At 42.4% G+C, this 22,309-nt stretch overlaps 1 protein-coding gene across 2 annotated transcripts in view; it reads left to right on the forward strand.

Moving 5' to 3' along the window:
- Positions 1 to 22,309, forward strand: part of DNAI1 (dynein axonemal intermediate chain 1) — a 161,139-nt gene that overhangs the window by 56,863 nt on the left and 81,967 nt on the right. For both annotated transcript variants that reach the window (XM_074570570.1, XM_074570571.1), the window contains one exon: positions 17,372 to 17,619. In XM_074570570.1, the coding sequence (XP_074426671.1) occupies positions 17,372 to 17,619 (248 nt within the window). The remainder of the gene's footprint in view (positions 1 to 17,371; positions 17,620 to 22,309) is intronic.

Here is a 22,309-nt window from a genome sequence, read left to right on the forward strand (position 1 = left end):
AATACCACACTAGCCAGATGGGCCAGTTATTAACCAACTTCCGCTTTCATTAGTTTATTTCTGAACTTAGTTATTCACACACCACTGTAGAAGAATCTATGCAAAGAATGTAAGTTATACAGCACTGCTGTATGAATTGGCGTGAGCAGTATGCATGTCAGTTAAACCCCGGAGTCACATCATAGTGCAGAAAACTATCAACATGAGCACATAGCATAAAGCATGGAAAATTTCCTGTGTGTAACTTCTTTCTGTGGCTTGGCCTGCCCCTTGCTACACTGCATGCCACAGTCACCCTTAAAGGCAAGGCTGTGTATGAAAATAATTTTTGTTACAAACTACTATAGGCAAAATATCTCCTTATTTGTATGTAGTAATTTGACAAGTCTATTAACAAATAGTTGTTTCTTTTGATAGATAGCTAGATTACTAAAGCAGTCTGTGGGACAGAATTTATGGAGACAGGGAGTGGTCTATGATAAAAATAATGTCTTTTAAATTGTTTTGGATGCAATGTAAGCACACAAATAGCAGAAAGCTATTTGATGTATGAAAGTGAGAAAACAGGAAGAATTACAAGTGAAAAAAGGTAATACTGATAAGCACTGGGAGTTCCTGTTTCAGGGAATATGGAAAATTTCTTTGGTAGTTAGGAAATTTTCCCCTGAGGGTGGTATGGTATTGCCAAGTCTGATCATTCAGACATCACAAGGCAGGCTCTCAAAATCATAAGATTATTACAAATGATAAGACTTGACTTCTTTTTATTTGCCTTCTATGCTTTCAGGGTGGAATCTCTTTGGTGTTTTAAAACTTTCATTTATTGCTGTGAGGCCTAGCAATGTTTTGTTCTGAAACAAAGCAGAAGCAGAACTTGTGTTTAAAAATGAAGCTGAGGCTTGGGAAAAAACTCCTGCTATTGCAGCACTCCTGCTAAACTTGCAGGAACTGGCAGCGCTGTTGTGGCTCCGGTCTATATGATGTCTTGCACAGCCCTCTAAGCAGTCTTCCCTCACGAAGACAGAGGCAATGGTTCCCAAGTGAATGGACTTTGGTGACCTCAGAAGAATCCCGGTGGGTTTGTGGCTGTACAGATCTGATGACTTGCAATTTTACCATTTCATATGCCTTGTGAGATGAGCTTGCAGCTGCACTCTGATTCCTGGAATCCTGGAAATTATTGGTAAGTCATGGGTCTGGTCCAGCTTTGCTAGTTTGATGCTCCTTGGTGTTCATTTGCGTCCTTTAAAGATTTTCAGTTTATCTGTAATGATTAGATTGCTGTTGTGACAGAACTAGTTATGATTTTTTTTAAATGTAATTTTTCAAATTTGGAGAGGAATGAATTAAGTTCTGCAAAGGAAAGGTTGAACTACATTTTCAGATTTGCAAAAGCATTTTCAATATTTCCAACCAAACCCCAAGCCCCACTGGGATCTCCCATGCTTTAAAAGCATCAGAACTTAGCTTCTTCCTATATGCCTCTTGTACTGCAGGATCTCTGACAGCCTCTAATCCTTCCAGACTTCACAGCATGCTCTGAAAATTGCAGTTTCCTTTTCTTCTTTGAAACAAATTCTTATCATTTCTTGCATATGGTATTACAGCTGACAGTATGTAGTCCCAGCCTGAATACTAAGACCATAATGCTGTTCCTTGTGCTGTGCTAGAGTGTATAAATGACTTAACTGGACTCTCAGAGTAGGTGCCACCAAAAGGAAATGTCAATTAATTTATAAATGACAGTCAGTTGGGACCGTGTTCTATGTTGACCACCAGCTGATTCACATTTTAACAAGCTATTGTTTTCCCAATTTGAATTCTATTATTTCTTGAATTGTCTGTTCTCTCTAAGCCTCACTGGGTGCTGTTTGCACTATTAATCATGCATTTTTCCTTTTACTTAACACATGTATTTACATAACTGCAGAATTAGTTAAGAGAAAGGAAGGAATGTGACTTCCAGCTGAAGTGGAAAAATAAATTGTTGTCAGTTTGGGCAAACATCTGCAGAGCAGGAATTCTGAAAACCACATATAATAACTGAAATAACTGGGCAATGAAAGCTTACTGTCAGTTGGGATGATTACCATACCATATTGGTATTTTCTGTGTTGGGTAGGAGAAGGCAATCAGGCAATATATAAAATACTGCTAGGCTGTATTCTGATTTCATGCCTGACTTTACCAGTGTGTCTGGCTATGGAATTATATCTAATTTGTGTTCACATAAACAAGATCAGAATCAGCCCACTGTTTTCATTGGGAAGATATTTGATGATGTCTGCCTTCTGCATTACAACATAAAGTTTTTCCTTGTTTTTTGGAAGGAACTGTAAATTAGCACATTGGTTTGACTTTAATGTTTGGCTATTGCAGTCTTGGTTTCATACAAAAGTCAAAGTACGAAGTCAAAGAATGACATAAAATCAGACTGGAATGGGCCTCCAAAAATCACTTATCTGTATCAGAACAGGCTTAATTCTGCATAATGGCTTCTGACACATGTCTGACACTATTTAAAGACCAGTGTCTTAAAGCTCAAGAGGATGGAGACTCTATCTCTTCTTAAGCAGCCTGCCATTGTCAGACTCACTGGAGAAAAAACCTGCAAGCGTGCACCTGACACCCGTTGCCAGAGGGTTTGTTGCGTCTCCAAACCTAAAATTCAGAAGTAAGGGAACAGAGGTTGGACTGGACACCAGTGGATTTCCCACTTCAGCCAGGTGGGCGAGCAAGGACAGATCCTTCCTGGAAGAGGGTCTTCTCTCCTGTGGCCATTCTGCCTTATGGCAGCAGGGACCTTCTAATTCCTTGTGCGGATGTGCATGCAGATGGCCTTGAAGCTCATCACAGACTGTGCCCTACCTATATCCCTCTCTCTGGAGAGAGACTCCTGCAAGGGAACACCTCCCCAAAATAGGGTTCCATTGCATGAAAACATCCGCAGAGATACATGCACGGGTTAATGACTGGTCACGTATTTTGCTCCTTGTAAGATTTTCAAAGGACACTGACTACCAAGGAACCAGGGCTCATTCCCACCCTGAGCCTCGTCCCCTATTTCAATTGGCAAAGAGAGGGCTGAGGGTATACACAAAGGCTCTGACGATGCTCCTGCGCCCCCCTTTTTGGGTGCCATGTGGAGAGGGAACAGAACAGAACACCCAATGTATCCTCTGGAAGCTATGTCATCTCCTGTTAATGAGATGTTTACAGACTGGATCTGTGGAAATGCTGTCTTTGTACGGGCAGAGTCTCTGGTGAAGATGTTTGGTGTAGTACCACATGTGTTAATGTTGGCTGGCATCACCTCTGTACTATAAATACCCCTATTGGATAGTGGCGCAGCATTAATTCTTGCATGTTTTCATGCCAATTTTACTTGCTTTTTCTAATCAAATATTTACAAACAATCCCGCAGTGCTCTCTGGCATCATAAGGCGGATCTCTGAAGGAAACCATTAATTTTCTGCTGTACAGCATCGGCTGATTAGATGCTTTGTGGAGGGAGAACTGATATGAAAGCACAGAAATGAAAACAGCAATACTCCTGCCAGGCACTGTAGCCTGTTGCTACATGTTGTTTTCATTCATCAACTGGTTTTATTCATTTGTCTGAAGCGATGCTAGCGAGTGAATTTTACCAGAGAATGGAAGCAATGCTCAGGAGCACAGGAGCTTGCCTTCCTTGCTATCTTCTGTCTATACCTCTGCTCCCAATACCAGAGGTCATCTTTCTACTGTTCATATGAAGCCCTTTCTCCTCCAGCTATGGCATCTAGCAGTTACAAAATATAAGGAAACCAGTGAGAACATCTGACCGTTCTCCAAGCCAGACATGGCTTGCAGGAAGGGTTAAGGTAGAAAAACTTAAGGGCTGGATGACCTATATTGCATTTCTCCCAGCAGAGCTATTTCCTAGTTCCCCTTGCCTTCCAGCCTGGTGCTACAGTTATCCTTTGTTGTTTAGACTGACTTTAGAGCCAATGCATGTGAGGGCTCCTCCATGGTGACCTGGGATTGCAGAGGGGGCAGGATGTCTGCCTGCCTGTTTTAGTTACTTAAATGCTCCATTGCTACGGGGTCCGAGTTCCTTTCTGCCTCAACTGTCTCTTCCCAGATGAGATCAGGCAATGCTGCTTCCATTCTTACTGATGAAAAAGCCAAGCCAAGGGACCCCCAGAAGACAGCATGTATGCAGAGCTGCATTCACTTAGATCCTATAGGGCAGTCCTAGAAACTCAAGGGTATTCCAGCAATTCCCATAGAGGCGCAGTGACTCTAGAGGCCTTTTTACAGAAAGGTTATTCAATCTGGAGTGCTGCTTCTCCAGACTTGTGCCATCACACCACGATTCTGTTTTGGAGAACCCCTAACTTTTGTCCCAACCATCCCCTGCTCCTGCAAAGAGCAGGAAGCTTGCTAAGTCAGTTGTCTGTCTTTGCTGGCTGGTATCCAGTCAGAGAGCTGGGTCACCGGGCAGCTTTAAAGACCTAGCCCTCCTTAGATTTCATTGAAGAACTGATAATTATATAGATTGAGTGTTACATGCATGCAATATCACCATCAGTACCCTAAGACAACAGTACTGCTTAAAATGGTGTTTTTTTCAGCCAGATCAGCAAGCACAGGGGTTAGAACACAGAGGAGGAAAGGAAAAATGACAGAGGAAGGAAGAGATCAGCATTAGATTGTTTTGTGTCAGTCATGAAACTGGACTTGAAAGTACTCTCCTATCTTCATGTACACTCTGAGAAAAACTTCTAGCTAAATCTGGAGGAGCAGTTGCAGAAGTGTGTCTTAGGAGGTCTGACATGGGATGCCATATGCATTCATGAACTGGAGAGCAGCCGGAGAGCGGAGGTGCTACTTCTGAGTATGGTGCTGGTGAGACCTTTACCGGAATGTTATATGCAGCTATTAACAGTTCAGTCTTCAAAATGGATGTTAAAATTGAAAAAGGTTCAGAGACAAGCCACAGTTTGACTTATGTTTGGAAGCTCCGCCTTACAGTGAAATACTTAAACAGCTCAACTTAGCTTATTAAGAAGTTTAAGTAGTGATTTGATTACTGTCCATTAGTTCCTTGAAGGGAAAGGAAGGAGATGTCTTGCAGAACAGAACTCTTTCATCTTACTTTTTCGTCTAGGACAGAATCTAGCAACTGGAAGTAGAACTTAGAGATCTCAGAAAGCTGGAAATAAATTGAATTTTTAATGGTGAAAGTAATTAAGCATAGGAACAAGTACAGGATTTATTCATTACAACGATCTCCTTTGGCCTTAGAATTTATAAATCTGCATTGGGCTAATTCCATCATTAATTCTAGCAATACGTAAGTTACTTTGTAAGCTCCTGAAGTTAGCTTGTCATTATTCCTAGGGAAGAATGGGACAAAGAAATTGTATAAGGCCCCATTAAAGACTTTTTCTTCAAAGACTTTTCTCTTTTGTCTTTTGTTCTGGAGATGAGTGAGTATCATTTTTCAACAGAGTGGATCAGTAAAACCCTGAAGGAAATCTGTCTAATTTAATGTTTTCGTTAGAGTTGAAACTTGTGAGACGCCAAAACTCTTCTTAGCTTACCTTTGGTTTTTTTGCTGCTGCAAAACCAAAATAAAAATTCTTCAGTATAACATTTTTCTCTGCTGAACTTATGGAACTCAGTCATACTTTCCAATTCTCCATTTCGTGCTCAGTAATATTTGCTAGGTGGCCAGTCTGCCAGAATACACCCAGGAATATCTGAACATTAACCTACACGGACTGATATTATAGGACACTTCAGGTTGAGATTCTGTCAGGAATATGTTAAAAATTCTGGCCATTGATGAATAAGTGCAGACCAGACTGTCAGTTTTTAGAAACTTTTAACACCACAACAGTGTAAAAGACTCTGCATGTCCTGTGGGTTGTTTTTTGTTTATTGTTTTTTTTTTTTAAAAAAAAGTAATTATTCTGAGTGCTGCATGTTTTGTTGTCAAGGATATCACTTTGTTGTAATATGTGTGAGAGAAGATAAAAGTGAGTTTTAGGATATTGTGGAATAAAGTCAATTAGAGAAGGCAGGAAAAAATTATTCAGGGATGCTTAAATCTTTGTATCAGTGAGGAATCTAAGTGTCGAATCATGTAACTAGCTTTGAGTTGTGTCTTCAGCAACTCCTCTACACTTCTGTTTTCCTGGCCATAAGATAAGGAGAATACAACTCTCCTGTGTGAAGAACTTGAGGCTTACTCTGTGTAGTACTGTGTAACCTAGGCATCCTTAATTTTTCAATGTTATCACACTGGATTTAATTCATTGCTAAATATTAACAAGTGGCCCCTGTTGGTTCCAAGTGTTGACTGCCATAAAAGAAAGGCAGCAGGTATTGTTGCAAGAGCTACTGCTTATTCAGCTCTGAGTTATTCTTATCAGATTCCTCCAGGTATAAGAGAGCAGACTGGGACTCATTGGCATTCTCCAGCTCCTCCCATCAAATGGTGCCTGATGAAGTGGTTCCCAGCAGTACATAAAGAGATCTTCATAAAGGGACAGTTGTATCAGCTTTTTTTATTGTTCGGTGAGTTCGGAGAACTCAGCACAACAGATTCTCAAGATGCTGATAGTGTGGATCCCAGATTGTGGATGCCAAGGATTTTGAAGTTTGGAGATGTTTGGCTCAGCCTTCCTGAGCACCCTTGGTGCTGTATAACTGTATTTTTGTGTCCAAGCTGTAAGACTGTGCTCAGAACAACAGAATCACCCCATCAAAACACTGGGAGCTGTGTTATTTGCTCTCTGAAGTTTCTGAGTGTTTTCTGTGTTTGGTTTCCTAGGCAGTTTAGCTTTGTCTTGCCCAGGGGTAAGTGCAACCCCTTTATATAACCGGGAGGTGCCCAGCTGCGCTCTCTTCCCCACCTTGGCTTGCAGAGGATAGGAGAGAGATACTCTGAAGCAGGGATAGGAGTGTGATACTCTGGAGCAGCACATGCTTTCTAGATGCTGTGCAGTCACAGGCTTCTTCCTCTGCTGCAGAGATGCTGGAGGGAAGCCAGACTGCCCAGCAGCAGCTTGGCTGGTGGGGACAGGAGATAAGAGGGAGTTAACCTCCCCTTTAACTCCCACAGTGAATCCGTGGTGTTGACCAGACTTGTAGCCTGGTGTGGTTTACGCAATGGTTGGCTTCCCAGAGCTGGGAGTCTACGAAGTTGGCTGTCTCTAGAGAAAAGTTCAAGTTTCTTCTTATGTGTATAAATATCTGATGGGAGGGGATAACAAAACCAGAGATGGACTCTTCTCAGTGGTGTCAAGTGAAAGGACAAAAGACAATGGACATGAACTGAGACAGAGAAAAGTCCCTTTACACATAAGATAGATAGAATTTCTTCACTGTGAGGGTGATCGAGCAGTGGAACAATATCTCCACAGCCTAGAAAGGTTGTGGAGATATCTCTTTAGAGATACTAAAAATGTGACTCAACACAGTCCTGGGCATTGTGCTCTAACTGACCCTGCTTTAAGCAGGGAGGACTGGACTAGACGATCTCCAGAGTTGACTTCCAGCCTCTGCTATTCTGTGATTTTGTGATTATTTTCTTTCTTTTTCATCGTTTATCCATCATATCTAAGTGTGAGCCAAAATTTGGCCCATGGTTTGCATAGATACTTCACGCTTTATGTGAGTCTTTTGGACCAGTTCCGTTCCCTTGTAACAGCTAGTTGCTGTTTGGAAATTCCACTCTGAAGGATCTCTCTTCTTGCCATAACTGCCTTTTTTTCTTCTGCCTTTGTTGTCTGATCAAAGGTTTGAAATCTATTGCTTTGTTGCCATATACGTTGCGAACTGGCTTTGAGGCTAACAAATATAAAAGTTATTTTTGTTTTCATTTAGTTCTTCTAGAAAACTAATAGTTTTTGTCTGAAATCTACCTTCAGTAGCTCTTAAAACCCACTTATACTAACCATCAATCATTCACTTCACGTATCTGCTTGAGATGCACAGTATTTCATGTACTAAAAATAAAAGCAAGCCAAAAAATCCAAATCACTGTGAGAACTGTGTATATCTGGTGTATATTCGAGCCTTTTACAAAGAGGAATGCTGAAAGATGGTAGCTGGCTGCACAGGGGAATGGGAAGAGGACCATTAGGGACCTGGGAGATGCTTAACCACAAATTAATAGGGATATAGACCGTATTCTAGAAAAAATATCACTATTTTTATGGACTTCTTTAAGTGTTTGATGTTAACCACTGCTGAAAATGGGATAGTACAGGTGTCTGGATTGTAATGTCTGCTCTTAATAGTTATTTTTTATTGAAGTACATGCCTGTGCAAAATTGACTGAAGGTTGGACTGTGTGTGCAACTCTGCTTCTTCTTTGCTCCACAATCAAATCTGGGTCTTCTGCCAAATGTCTTCAGAAGAGCTCTCTGAGCTGCCATATCATTTCTAATTGCCTCCTTCACAGTCTGGGCTGTGCATGTCCATCTCAACAGGCATCTGTCTGCTTTCAAGAGGCTGCAGCACCATCCTAAAACTCTTATGTTCTTGTCCTTTAATTTTGGAATAAATAAGCATCTCCTGCAGTGTGTGCATTCCTCTCAGAGCTCTTCAGGTCAGGAGTACTGGCAGCCGGGCTTGTTTGCAGTAACAGGAGGCTGGTGTCATTATCCAAAGGCAGCACATTTGTAGATGTCCATTTGTTGCATGATCGTGGGGATTTCTGAACCATGTGTGCGTCCTGGAAGCCCCCCACTTGGCCACTTGGTGGCACTCTTAAATATTTAGTTGGTTGCAAATGCTATCAAGTATGCCAGTTTTTTAGAACAGGGATAGGGGAAAAGAACCTCAGGTATTAAATAGTGAAACATTATCAAGATTGCAGCTTAAGCCGACGAAAACAAGAAGGGCAGGAGCAAGAGTTCAGCTGCTTGTGCCAACTGCTGCCAGATGTGTAATGGGAAGATTAGCACTTGTCCAGCTTCCCAGCTCCAGAGTGCTGTGTGGAGACAAGTGCTTCCTCCTGGGTGTTGGATCTGGGAAGTGTCCTCCACTCCCTGGTATCCGAGGTGCTATGGGAGCGAGTGTTAGATTATTAGTCTGTCTAGCTGAGGGTCAAACACAAATGCATTCCTGAAAACAACTGGAGTGTTGCTTTTGACATTATTGATATATGGGACTTTTATAGCCCCCATCAGTCACCCTGTGATGTGTATCCTCAGAAGGGCTGTGAGAAGTACAGAGAGGAAAGGACTAAGACCATGTTATATGGTCTTGGCACAGCAGAGTCTGGAAGACAAGTCTCCCTGTTGCTAGTCTTGTACCTTTATCATACAAGATAAAGATATGGACTCTATTTCTCTTTTATTTGAGTATCTTCTGAGTGTAAGTTAACATTCATAACATACGGGCAGTTGTACCGTTACTATTTACACTGTAAAACCAAGCCATTAGGAATATCTTATTTAAAGACGAAAATTTAAAAAAGAATTGTAGTGCCTGCTAGACCTATCACGCAAAATTCTATCTGATCAGAATGGGAAAACTCTGGTTTTACATACAGCATTGCAAACTCAGCCCAGTTGCATAATCCTCTTTTTGCAGTGCTCATCTGCTCGCCTTTATGTGAACCAGGGGAAAGCTGAGCTGCAAGCCAGATTCTCCTGCTATTTCTGGGAAGGCGACACATCTTTTCATCCTGTTCTCCCCTGTTCTTGTCTGCTTCTGAGCCTTTGCTCTCTCATGCAATGACAAACAGCACATTGTTCCAGCCGTTTCCTAAATCTCTCGTTTTTGTTGGCCCAGTTGACTCTTGCATTACTTTGCTAGACTGTATTTTAGAGTAAGATGTAAACATACCTAACAACTCGTTTTCTTAAAGGCTGTTTGTATCTATCCATCCGTATTTCTGAGGTGTGTGTCTTGCCTCTGACATGTGCAGAGCCCACAGCAGTTACTAGGATTGCAACATGGCCTCAGGATGTGTATAAATTACAGCTTGCCTTGTCACCTGTCAATTTAATCTTTTCTAAAATGTCCAAATTACTTAGTAATTCGGTTTTTTTCCCTTTCCTATCCAAAGTGCAACTTCTGTGCAGTTCTGTTCTGTCCTAAACAGAGCCCGGCTAGTAACATTAGCTTTATCAGGAGTACCAGGAATTAATCTGGCAGCTGGTGAAAGGTGTCAAGCAGAATGTTAAATTTGACATTCAAACATCTGAATCAGCATAAACCAAAATGTTCTATCATTTCCGTCCACTGCACGGATGGGCTTGCTCAGAGCTTGCAGATCTTGCAGTGTTCATGCTGCTAACAGAAGGGTACGTATTTCCTTGGTGTGGGAAGTGCCCAGGCTCACTGAGTTTACCCCAGTGCAGGTGGTCTCAACAAGGGGTTTAACTTCCACTGACAAATGTCAGAAAATAAATGCCAGTGGAGTTATTACCTGAGACAGTGTCTCAGCGGTGGTGCTGTTTGGATCTGTGGTGGCCCTGGAGCTAGTCATTGTTTTCACCGGTCCTCTGGATGAGATATAAACTCACAGCAGATGAAATGTGTGACTGATGAAAAGGCAGGTGGAGTTGTAAATCATGCTGGGAACAGGGCTGTCGTACAGAGTGATTAATCTTGTGGTAAACTGGAATTATTCAAACCAAATGGATTTTAATGCAGCCAAATATAACATTATACCTCTCTAAACAAGGAGGAGTACCGTGTTTTGGAAGGAAGCAACTCTAAAAAGAAAACAAAAAACCAAAAAAAACCGCTTTTGTGGACAAGCAATAAATTTTGAGTTCCCAGTGTGGTATCTTGGCAAGAAGGGTGAATGTGATCCTGGAGTGCAAACAGGGAGTCCTGAGTGGCAGCAGAGATATTATTTAAGCATAAGTGGGACTGATACTGGAATATGATATTTGTTACTGGAGCCAACATTTTTCAAAGCATGCAGAAAAACTGTAGCTAGTTCAGTAAAGAGCCCCAGGTTAATACGAGAGTTGGAGAAGATGCCCTAAAGGTGGAGAGAGGACAATATTCAGTTGAAATTTGGATTGTAATTTTGAATTTTGTCTTGTGCTAGCACAAGTCTTAGCCATGTGATGTCCTCCACATATCTGTGAAAAGTTTCTTAATATTCTAATCTTCTCCACGTCAGTTGAGAAGCGGCTTTCTTCTTGCAGCTGTGAAGGCAGTGCCTTTGACTGGTGTGGCAAAGCTCAAGCTGGCTCAGAGCTTTTTGCTCAGCAGGCCTCTCTTTGCAGTGCTTGTGAACATAAATGGGATTTTTGAGTTTAGGCTGTGAAGGTTATCCAAAGTATGCTGAAAAGTGACTAGTGTTCAGTTTTAAAGTATCTTAATGAAGAGAAAACACCAGATATGAAAGAAGTTCTTCATCCAATCAAGATAGGCATAGTATGAACTAGCAGTGTGAAACTACATAAGTCAAAGAAGGAACTCTGTGCAGCTTTTTAATCACTCAAAGCGATTAAACATCAAAATAAACTGCAAAATGAAACAGTATCTCTGTCTTTTGAGATCTTCAAATGAAATATGCATGTACTAGCCAAAACCAAGTTATCGGGCTCAAAACAGGATGTCCCAGTAACATTTGTGAGCTGTGAAATAGGGGAGGCCAGACTTTCTGGCCTTGAGGTACGAAGTAATGAATTCTCAAAACATTTTCTTTTCTGGGAAGGGACTGTGTTGAAAGTTCAGTTTCAGTCTTTTCCCTGCCCACAGCGTGATTCACAGCCAGATCCATAGGGATCAGTGCTTATATCAACACAGCAGTATACTCAAGTACTGCTGGGCTTTTTAGGGAATAGAAGCAGAATGGGTATCAGTGATCCCAGTTGAAATTTCTCAGGGATGGGGCCACCTTGAACAGAGTCCTGCCGAGTCCCATTTCTGCTCCCTATTCTTCAAGCTTGCTATAGTGTCTTTAGCAGTTCCCTCCACTGGCCTTTCTCCCTTGCCTGTGAAAGGGAGTGCTGCAGATATAGGCTTAAAGCACTATGAAGTGCTATAAAGTTATTATTGTTAGTCCTCAAGAGCCTTAGAAAACACATTCAGCACATGCCCAAACTCTCTGAGGTCCTTGGAAAATTTGTTCTTTCCTGATTTTTCTGAACTATTGGCATACAGTGAAGCTCAAAGTGCCAGCCATTTCCTTTCTTACAGCACACCCATTCTGTCACCGCAGCAAAGTGTGGAGTTGGCAGAGCTATTTAAATAAGCCAGGAGAGAGTCTTGCTGAAGCAGCACAAACTCACACAGCATGTTTCACAGCAGGCTAGATTAGCCTGTGCTCAGTGCCATGCTGCACAGGTTTTGCTCACTGATAAAAAAAAAAAAAAAGAAAATTCATTAATTTGTGACTTGGTCAGTCGTCTGTCTGTGCCACACAAGCTGTAGCACAGGCAAATCCTTAGACTGTGCTCAGGATTTTGTAGAACTGGATAATATTAATAATTTGCTTGGAGAAATTTACTGGCCTCCAGATAATCTTTTTTGTCCTCTACACTTTAAATATCTGTAAGGCAAGTAAACAGCTGAGCCATTTCTTTGGGTACCAAAATTTTTGTCTCTGAAACCGATCTCTTCTTCCCAGAGATCGCCTAACCGGGTGTAAAGCACAGCCAGCCCCTTCCCTTGGCTTCTCAGAAATCCAAGCCTGAAGGACAGAGCCTCAGCAAGCAAGCTCATCAAAGTGCGGGCATATCTAGGAAAGAAGGCTAGATGTGCTTGTGCAGCTGTGATGCTCAGAAACAAGCAGCTGTTCACAACCATGCTTCTCCGTCTTGCTTCTTTTTTTAGATGGGCTCTTGGGGGTGAAAGGACAGATTTTAAACAGCAGTGGTTCCTTTTAGCATGGTGACTTCTTGGTCTGAGCCATATCAGCGAGACATCTGGCAGACATGATTTATAAAAGGCCATGTATCACAGCATCTAAGGTGTGAGGTTGCGGTGTTTTGGGTTTCATATCCTCCAAAGAGAAGGTAATTTGCCAGTTTATCGCATACGAACCTGTAGCACTGGCTTCTTGTGTAGTAAAAATCTCTACTTTCACTCGTGACCATAGACAGTCCCCACACTGAGATTTACTATATGAATGCAGGATTTACCTCAAACATTGTAGTTTCTAACCTGAGGATACTGTTGCGTTGAGAATACTGGTTCAGCCGCTAAGCACTTTGGAGGAAATGGAGGAAAACCATGCATGTCTCCTGTTTTTTTGGTGAACGAAAAGGGAAAGATGCAAATAAAATAATAAAAAAAAAAATCTGTCCAGCAAACAAAATATTTTGATCTGATATTGAACATTTGCTGATTCTTTTAAACTCAGCAAAGTAAGAATATAAATGAAAATCTGTTAAAACAGACACTAAGTAAGCATCAGAATGAAAGATTTACATGCTTTACAGATTTTTGTTTTGCATGAACTATTTGGTGATACCACAATGATATTCTGAGGTACTTTGCTACTACTAAATTGGTATTTTTCTGAAAAGGGTTTGGGTTGAATCTGCCCAGCTTTAAATGCAAATGCAGCTGAATTTTTTAGACAGTGGTAATAGGTGGTTGAAACCTGTTTCTGTTTGCATGTGATGCTTACAAGCTCAGTTCTCTAGGTTGAGACCAGTAATCACGCTATCTGCATCTTTCATTAGCAAACCTTGTCTTCGCACATACACTTGTTATGTGTCAGGTCTGAAATTTAACCTCCGCCTCAGGTCAACGATGAGGATCCTCATGACATGCACCTGTTCCTCATTACAGCAAGAACCCATTCACTTTCCTCTTCTTGCTGTGCTGCCTTGTGTCCTCTGTAAAGTAGAAGAACAACTCCTGCTGGCACTGATTGTCAGAATAACTGTCTGATATCTCTAATATCTCCAGGCCTTGTATCTCAGGAAAAGAGCCAGCTTGCACTTTGTGGGTCTGCGTGGGGCAGATATTCTCTGCTCTTCCAGTGCATGCTGGTATGTCCATGCGGTGCGGAGCAGATGTCTCAGATCTGAAGCTGCTGCTTTTGCCTCCAGCAGTGGTGCAGCTGTTGTCAGCTCTTGGGTCTGCACCCTCTGCTTTGCTGTGTGCTTGTGGTCTTCTAACACAGTTTCAGTGAGCTACCTGCATCCTGAGAGACCAGCTACACAGGATTTGGGGCACACTGCTGTGCTCTGCTAGTTTTTTACTGAAAAAACCAAACCTTTCTCTTGAAAAGGCCATGCTTCAAAGCTACACTGCAGATATGCTGCTATGGGTATGTGCTGTCCCTACCATACTGGGGCATTGAATATCGCTAATGAAATAAGCCCCTTTTTTTTTTTCATTTATTAAAGAACATGTTAGAAAGTCACAGTTTAGTACTCTGGGTGAGAATTTACCCTTCATTGAAATGGATTTATATGCCCACTCTTAGAAGGTTATTGTTTTACTGGGATTTATGGGCCATGCTTCGGTGTTAATTGTGGATTATTCTCCTCACTTTGCATTTCATCAGAAACAGGCTGTACTTTAGCTATCATATTATCCAGGCCTACATGCAGTATTCACACATCTGTGATTTAACCCACATCCGTGTATTTCATAGCATGAAGGAGACAATGAGTAGGATTCATCTCTTGGATTAAGATGGGCTTGACAGTCAGTAGAGGGCTGGCCATTGCAGTCAATGGAGCCCAGAGAGTAAATCAGCAGACCAAATATAGGGATCTTCTTTAAGGTCAGTTTTCTACGCTCAGTGAAGTGGATTGATTGATTAGGCAGGGAACTACTGGAGAGAGTCCAGCGGAGGGCTATGAAGATTAAGGGAATGGAGCACCTCTCTTATAAGGAAAGGCTGAGACACCTGGGTCTGTTTAGCCTGGAGAAGAGAAGACTGAGAGGGGATCTCATCAATGCTTATGAATATCTAAAGGGCGGGTCTCAAGAGGATGGAGCCAGACTCTTGTCAGTGGTGTCCGGAGACAGGACAAGGGGTAACGGGCACAAACTGGAACACAGAAAATTCCATCTCAACATGAGGAAAAACTTCTTTACTTTCAGGGTGATGGAGCACTGGAACAGGCTGCCCAGAGGTGCTTTGGAGTCTCCTTCTCTGGAGATTTTCAAAACCTACCTGGATGTAGAATCAGAGAATCATAGAATGATCCTGTCCAGCCTGCTCTAGGTCAACCTGCTTTGTCAGGGGGGTTGGACTAGATGATCTCCAAATGTCCCTTCCAACCCTTACTTACCATTCTGTGATTCTGTGATTCTGTAACCTCTACTGATAATAGCAGAAGCTTGGACTCTGAGTGCACAGCCAGCCAGCCACACATAGATCTGCATTTGAGTGTCTTAATCTGAAAACTGAATCCCGTGTTTGTCCCTGCCAGAACTTCTGCCCAAGACCTTGCTTTTTCCTGACCAGGCTAACCTCCAGGTGGATTTACTGAAGCTGAGTTATTTTAGACAATAAAGGTCTGCTCCATCATCTCTAATTGTGGAAGGTGGTGGCCTATGATACTGCCCGATCAGCAGAGAGCAATGCACCTCCAAAACCCAGTTCAGATCTTTGGTGGCTGAATCATCCTCTGAAGAGACGTCTCCTCTGCTGTCTGTGCAGAGAGCATGGGGAACAGCTGTTTGAGGCCCCTCAGCACATTGCCAACAGATAGAAAATGAATGTGCACCACAGACCTTTTGGAAATGCGCCTGGCTGGTCAGCACACTCCAGGAGAAATAAGAGCATGAAACAGTTGAATTCAAAGGCTGTCTAACCGATTTGACTTCATAGTCCATTCTGCTATGAGTCACTCCTGGCAGGTCATTTCCACAGCCTTCCCAAGTGTTTTTGCTCCTGAGGAGAGCAAAATTCATCCTTATCATGGCTGGACCTCAACTTAATACCAGTTCAATGATGTTACTTAGCTAAAAACAAAGACAATTCTGTGAATTCAAGTAACAGGGCAAATCTCTGATGTCATTTCCTCTTCAGCTAGAATTCTAGGAATAAACTTCCCCCTCTTCCAAAAAAAAAAAAAAAAGTTAAAAATATTATTTGGGTTCAGATATGTTTAAAGTAATGCCAGTATTGGAATCTCACCTTTCTGCAAAATAAGGAAGCCATTTCCCCTGTCTGGCCCCAATGTACAGAGAGACAGTGAGAGCAGAATGTTTCCACAATCCAAATACAAAGCAGCAGTAATAGTTTTGTTGATGTGTGATTTCCTTTACTGGTTCTTTGAATGTTCTTTATGTGACCCTGATAAATTTGAGGTAAGCAATGTCTGTAACCTGCATGGTGCTTTGGGATCAGCTTGCCACCGGGGAGGGTTCTCTGAAGTTAGTGTTATCACTGGGGTACACATTTACCAAACCCTTATCCTGGAGGCTGGTCAAAATGTTAGGAAAGGTAAGAAGCACTTTCAAAAGGAGATGACTATTCTGGATATAGGACATATAGTGGGTATTTGAAGCACAGAAAGCAGTAAATTTGTTTCCCATATACTGTGTGCCAGAGGGAATTAGACGGTAAGAAAAAGTACTTGGAGAGATGGCTAGGATACTCTGAGAGACACCATTGTTTTCATAGTTTAGGAAAGCTCGTTCTTAGCTTCTGGAGAGCTTATCTACATCAACAGCTTTCTTTCCCTTTGAAAGAATTTGGAAATTGTTTTTCAGATGAGCAAAAAGCCATAGAATTGCAGAGACAGTCAGGACATGATAAAAAACCCACAAAAGGTGGTCCTATTGAGAATAGGGAGAGCTAATTTCAGGCAGCACAAAGGAAAGGTGAAAGTAAATAGAAAAGAAAATGGAAAGTCTTGGCAAAAAAGGAGCTTCTATGCCCAGCAAGGAGGAGATGTTGGACATAAGCAGAAAATAAAGCTGTAGTGACTTCTGCATTGTACAGTTACGTATAATGGCCGTAGATATGATGCTTTACAGATACTTCAATGAAATGCTTTTCTTTAAAGAAGCTGTAGAGGCTGAAATATCAAATATTGCCAATACAGAAATTGAAATGCCTCTATCCTTGGTTCAGCCTGCATGTCTGCAATGTTAGTGAAATCCTAGCCCAAAGAAAGAACTGTTCACAAGATTCTTTTTTCCTCCATGCTTCTCAAGCCTCTGTCCTAGAAAAAAACTGCCAAAACAGTAGTCTTGCTGCATAAACACATTGTCCCCATGTCCTGGGAATGACATATCAATGGAGGAAAGGATGCTCACATGTAGGCATGCCAATATGACCATTTGTTCCTGTGACTGATGTTCTTCCCAAACATGACTTTACATTCAGGTTTGTTTTAGGCATAGGTGAGTGCTGTCAGATTGTACGTCTCAGTACTAGAGGATCTTGGAAACTGATGTAACAGCAAAGCTCCTCCTTGTTTAGATGACTTCATGAAGCAGGGCCAGGGCATGCTCGTGCTCTATACCATGAAGAACCCCTCCTTCCCAGAGTACGTCTTCAGCAGTGAGAGTGGCATCATGTGCCTGGACTTCCATAACGACCACCCCTACCTCATGGCAGTGGGCTTCTATGACGGCAATGTGGCCATCTACAACCTGAAGAAGGCAACATCCCAGCCCAGCTACAAGAGTAGTGCTAAGTCAGGAAAGCACACGGAGCCAGTGTGGCAGGTAAGGGTGCTTTTCCTTTCCTCTAACTGGGCTTTTAATTTGTCTGAGTTTGGGCACAGGAGGAAAAGTGCTGTATGGGGAAAGGTTTTGGTTTAATACATGCATTAGTGATTGATTAGTAAGCTGTATTTCAAGCTAATTTTGAAATATGCAGAAAGGTGCTGTAATGGGAAAGGTGTTGGTTTAATACATGTGTTAGTGATTGATTATTGAGCTGTGTTTCAAGCTAATTTTGAAATATGCAGAAAAGCAAAGCAATTGCATGAATCCTTGGTCCTCAACAGAAACTAAAAATGTCAGCGAAAGTTTTCTATAAACAATTATTTCTCCTTAGTTTTCATTATTGTAAATTACTTCTCTTTGGGGAGGAACTAATCTCCTCTGTATATACCAGCATGCAATGCTATTTATGTTCCAAGTACAAAATCCCAGGGCAGCAAGCGATGAGCAGTGTGTAAAATGCATATATCAGCCCTAAAAGAGAGCTCTGTTAGTCACAATAAACCAAGGGGCAGCTGCCTGTGGAATTGGCTGCCACTGGGATTCGAGACACAGTACTTTGTAGTTGACCTTGAAGTATTCTAGTGAATTGTGATGTGCAGGTAATGCTCTTAAAGTAATGCCACTCTGGCATCTGTCACAAAGAGTCACCAGATGGATGATGTTGTGAAGGTCTTGGGTGACTGTGTTGCTACATCCAGCTGACTTTATAGTTATGTCTACAGTGTAATCTGAGTTAAGATTGGAGCAATGGAAGGCATATGCGCTTCTGACCTTGTTTATAGCAGTAAAAATGTGTCAGCACATATTTCAACATGGTCTGTAGGAACCTGTTGAGATGCAGGGGTCTGTATTTCGTTTGCTAGCCTGGGCTACAGATGTTGCTGTCATTAACTATTGCTGTCACTTGATTTGGGCTGCCTAATGCAGTCATACCTCTAGGCACACTGTCAATGTTCCTTGTACTTTTGGACATGCCATGCATGGATTGTCCCACAGCCATGGCTCCTTGTTATTGCAGCTTCCAATGAAAGTCCAAGAAATCAAGGGAACCTGATGGGACTGCAGATGAATGTGGAATATGCCAAGAGCAAGACTGGTGCTTGCTATAAACAGAGAGGTTATGCAAATGTAACATTTCAGAGAAGACCTGAATTTTATATTTGCTGCTTGTCTGTCCAAAGCTTTTCCTCTAGCAAACATTTTTAGCTCTTCTAACAGGTTAACGTGGCAGCCCAGACATGGGTTGTTATCATAATAAAATGTGTCGGCCACACACGCACACACACACACATGCAGAGAACTCCAAGCTTCTCCCATTGCCATTTAGGCTTCCAGTAAAAAAGCTGTTTTGTCAGGCTTTTTTAGTAAGCCCTATGTGCAGCTTTTCATTGCCTTGCTGTGGCATTCTACAGGAGGTCAACAGTTGTTACTGCACACTACAGATGCCAGGATCCCACATCATTTGTGCCCCAGGTGATATTGGGAAGGGCAGAGTATGCTTCAGGGTTATTATTAGTGGCCTCATCCCTACAGACCAGAAGCAAGTACGTTCAGCAGTAGAAGCACCCTGTATAGGGTTTTTAGAGGTAGGTTTATGTGTACCACTTGGCAGCAATGTGGCTCAGAGGTGAAAAATGTCATTAGGCACTCTCCGGAGACAGCTCTGAAAAGGAGAGAAACTAATCCACGGGTATGGATAGACGTAGGCATGAGCAGAGTCTAGTTCCTTCTTGTTTGTTTCCAAAGGTTCAGTGCTGAAAATCATTATTCTTAGTTTTCTTTTGCAATAAACTATAGCTTTTGACTTGCTACAAAACTAGTAAGCAAAGGTAGTAAGAAGGTGATTGCACAGCAATCAGGAGAAGAGCTTGTACCTCTTTTGGAAAGGTCTGAACAGTAGGCATTTGTCAATATGAGCCAAAAGGTTTAGAAAAGGTTTTCTCTCCATTTGATAGGAGAAAAAGTGACATGAAGGAATATCTGTTAGGTTGAGATATTGGATTGTTATTCCCCATTCACCATTAAATGATTCTAGAAAGTGATGCCTTGTTTCTAATATTTACTTCAAAGATGCTCTATTCTCCCCTACCAACACCGAAACTAGTCTGAAGCCTGGTCTTCGTCTAGACCACCCTGTGCAGTCCTCACTTTTGTAGAGACTGCAAGCCCATGACTTTGAAGACCAATTAGAAAAATAACAAAGTTCTCCTGAACAATTAGGAGCCTTTGTTCTGTGGACTGCCTGGCTCCTTCCTTTTGAAACAATGCAGCCCTTTCACAATGGAAGCAAAATGGGAAGTGAGTAAAGCAGGCTGACAGCTCTTTTCTTGTGCCAATTCATCTTCAGTGACTTAGTAATACCTCAGTAAGTTTGCATAAAACAAAACGGATGTAACACAGCCCATTATTAAAAGCAAAATAGACTAATATAAATTTTCTATTTCTGTTGCCTAAGAATCAGTTTATCTGCCTGATACTGCTCCCTGTATTTTCAAAGAGAATAGCAATGGCTCCTTATAGATTTGCTAATTGTCTTCCACATATTAAGTGCTACTATACTGTAAAAAATGTAAAATTCTGGATTGTTTTAAATTACACATTTCTAATTCCTTACTATGAATTAAGATCCAAAGCCAGAAAGGAATAAACATACATAGACATGTGAATGTATATGCATGCAGTACAATGTGGCTAATACACCACTGAAACCTTAGGTCTTACAAGAACATAGACCTAGAAATGGCCTCCCAGGTCAGTGAATTCAGGCCTCTGACTTTGGCTGCGAACACCAGCTTAAAAACAGTCAGCTCCTGGGACGCTGTGTCAAACTTGTCATGTTCTGCTGGGCAAAAGCCTATGTGTGATTAAGCTAAACCCCACTTTAATCAAAATAATGCTCCAAATAGTCAGCAAAATCCTCACACTCCCATCATCTCTAGCACTGAGTACTCATAGAAAGCAAGTCCCTGGACAGTATCTGAGCCAATGGCTCAATCCAAGGGCTTGGCTCTGGATGTTAATGTGGGTGGCCAAAGTGGGACAACTTGACTACTCTTTGGCACCCAGAGCCCCTGAGAGCAGTCTCCTCTGGGGAGAAGAAGGGGCTTTCAACATTTGCTCCATTTGCCAGCCTTTGAGCTATCTTCTTACTTTCTCCTTTCTTTTTTAAAAAGATGATTATTAGGGTTTATTTACAGCTGAGAGGAGTGCTTTTTTTCTTACAGAATCACAGAATGGTAGGGTTGGAAGGGACCTTTGGAGATCATCTAGTCCAACACCCTGCCAGAGCAGGGTCACCTAAAGCAGGCTGGACAGCAATGCGTCCAGGCGGGTTTTGAATATCTCCAGAGAAGGAGACTCCACCACCTCTCTGGGCAGCCTGTGCCAGGGCTCTGTCACCCTCAGAGTAAAGAGTTGTTCCTCATGTTGAGCTGGAACCTCCTGTGTTCCAGTTTGTGCCCGTTGCCCCTTGTCCTGTTGCTGGGCACCACTGAAAAAAGCCTGGCCCCATCCTCTTGACACCCGCCCTTTAGATATTGATAAGCATTGATGAGATCCCCTCTCAGTGTTCCCTTCTCCAGGCTAAACAGACCCAGGTCTCAGCCTTTCCTCATTAGAGAGGTGCTCCATTCCCTTGATCATCTTTGTAGCGCTCCACTGAACTCTCTCCAGCAGTTCCCTGTCTTTCTTTAAGCGAGGAGCCCAGAACTGGACACAGTACACCAGATGCGGCCTCACCAGGGCAGAGGAGAGGGGGAGGATGACCTCCCTTGACCTGCTGGCCATGCTCTTTTTAATGCACCCCAGGAGACCATTGGTCTTCTTGGCCACAAGGGCACATTGCTGGCTCATGGTCAACTTGCCCACCAGGACTTCCAGGTCCCTCTCTGCAGAGCTGCTCTCCAGCAGGTCAACCCCTAACCTGATGCATGGGGTTATTCCTCCCCAGGTGCAGGACCCTGCACTTGCCCTTGTTGAATTTCATCAGGTTCCTTTGCCCAACTCTCCAGCCTGTCCAAGTCTCTCTGTATGGCAGCACAGCCTTCTGGTGTGTCAGCCACCCCTCCCAGTTTTGTGTCATCAGCAAACTTGCTGAGGGTACACTCTGTCCCCTCATCCAGGTTGTTGATTGTTGTGGTTTGGGCAAGACTGGCCATTGAGATGAATGACAGATGCTCTCCCCCACCTCTCACCGGCAAAAGCTACTTCGCAGCCTGTACTGGCACAGGCCACTCCACAGGTCATTGATGAATATGTTGAACAAGACTTTGTTACCTTTCATCACCGGGATATACTAAATATTTTAGGCTTGAAGTATTTGGAAGCTGGAGAGTTCAGAGACAGGCATTGATAACTGAAACTGTCTGCCGTGTCAACATTTGTTTCTGCTGTTCAGTCTCCCTCCTAAAACACATCTTATTCAACAGATTTGTTTTCACTGTATGCTTCTAGTTCACTTTCACATCAAACAAAAAGGGCATTGTTTCTGCTTGTTGGTGGGACTAGTACCGAGCCAATACTGCTGCAGAGAAATAATTTTTTTGGAAAGATTTTTTTTTTTTACTTGCTCATCGTCGGAATTACTGACTAAATTCCCATTGCAGAGTGTTGACCCTAAGATCTGCAAAGGTAACATTACTTTTGGCTGTGTTTAGAGCAAATCTCAGCTGTGGCAGGCTTGCCCACG

This window comes from Larus michahellis, chromosome Z (genome assembly GCF_964199755.1).
Source record: "Larus michahellis chromosome Z, bLarMic1.1, whole genome shotgun sequence".
NCBI classification, from domain to species: Eukaryota; Metazoa; Chordata; class Aves; order Charadriiformes; family Laridae; genus Larus; species Larus michahellis.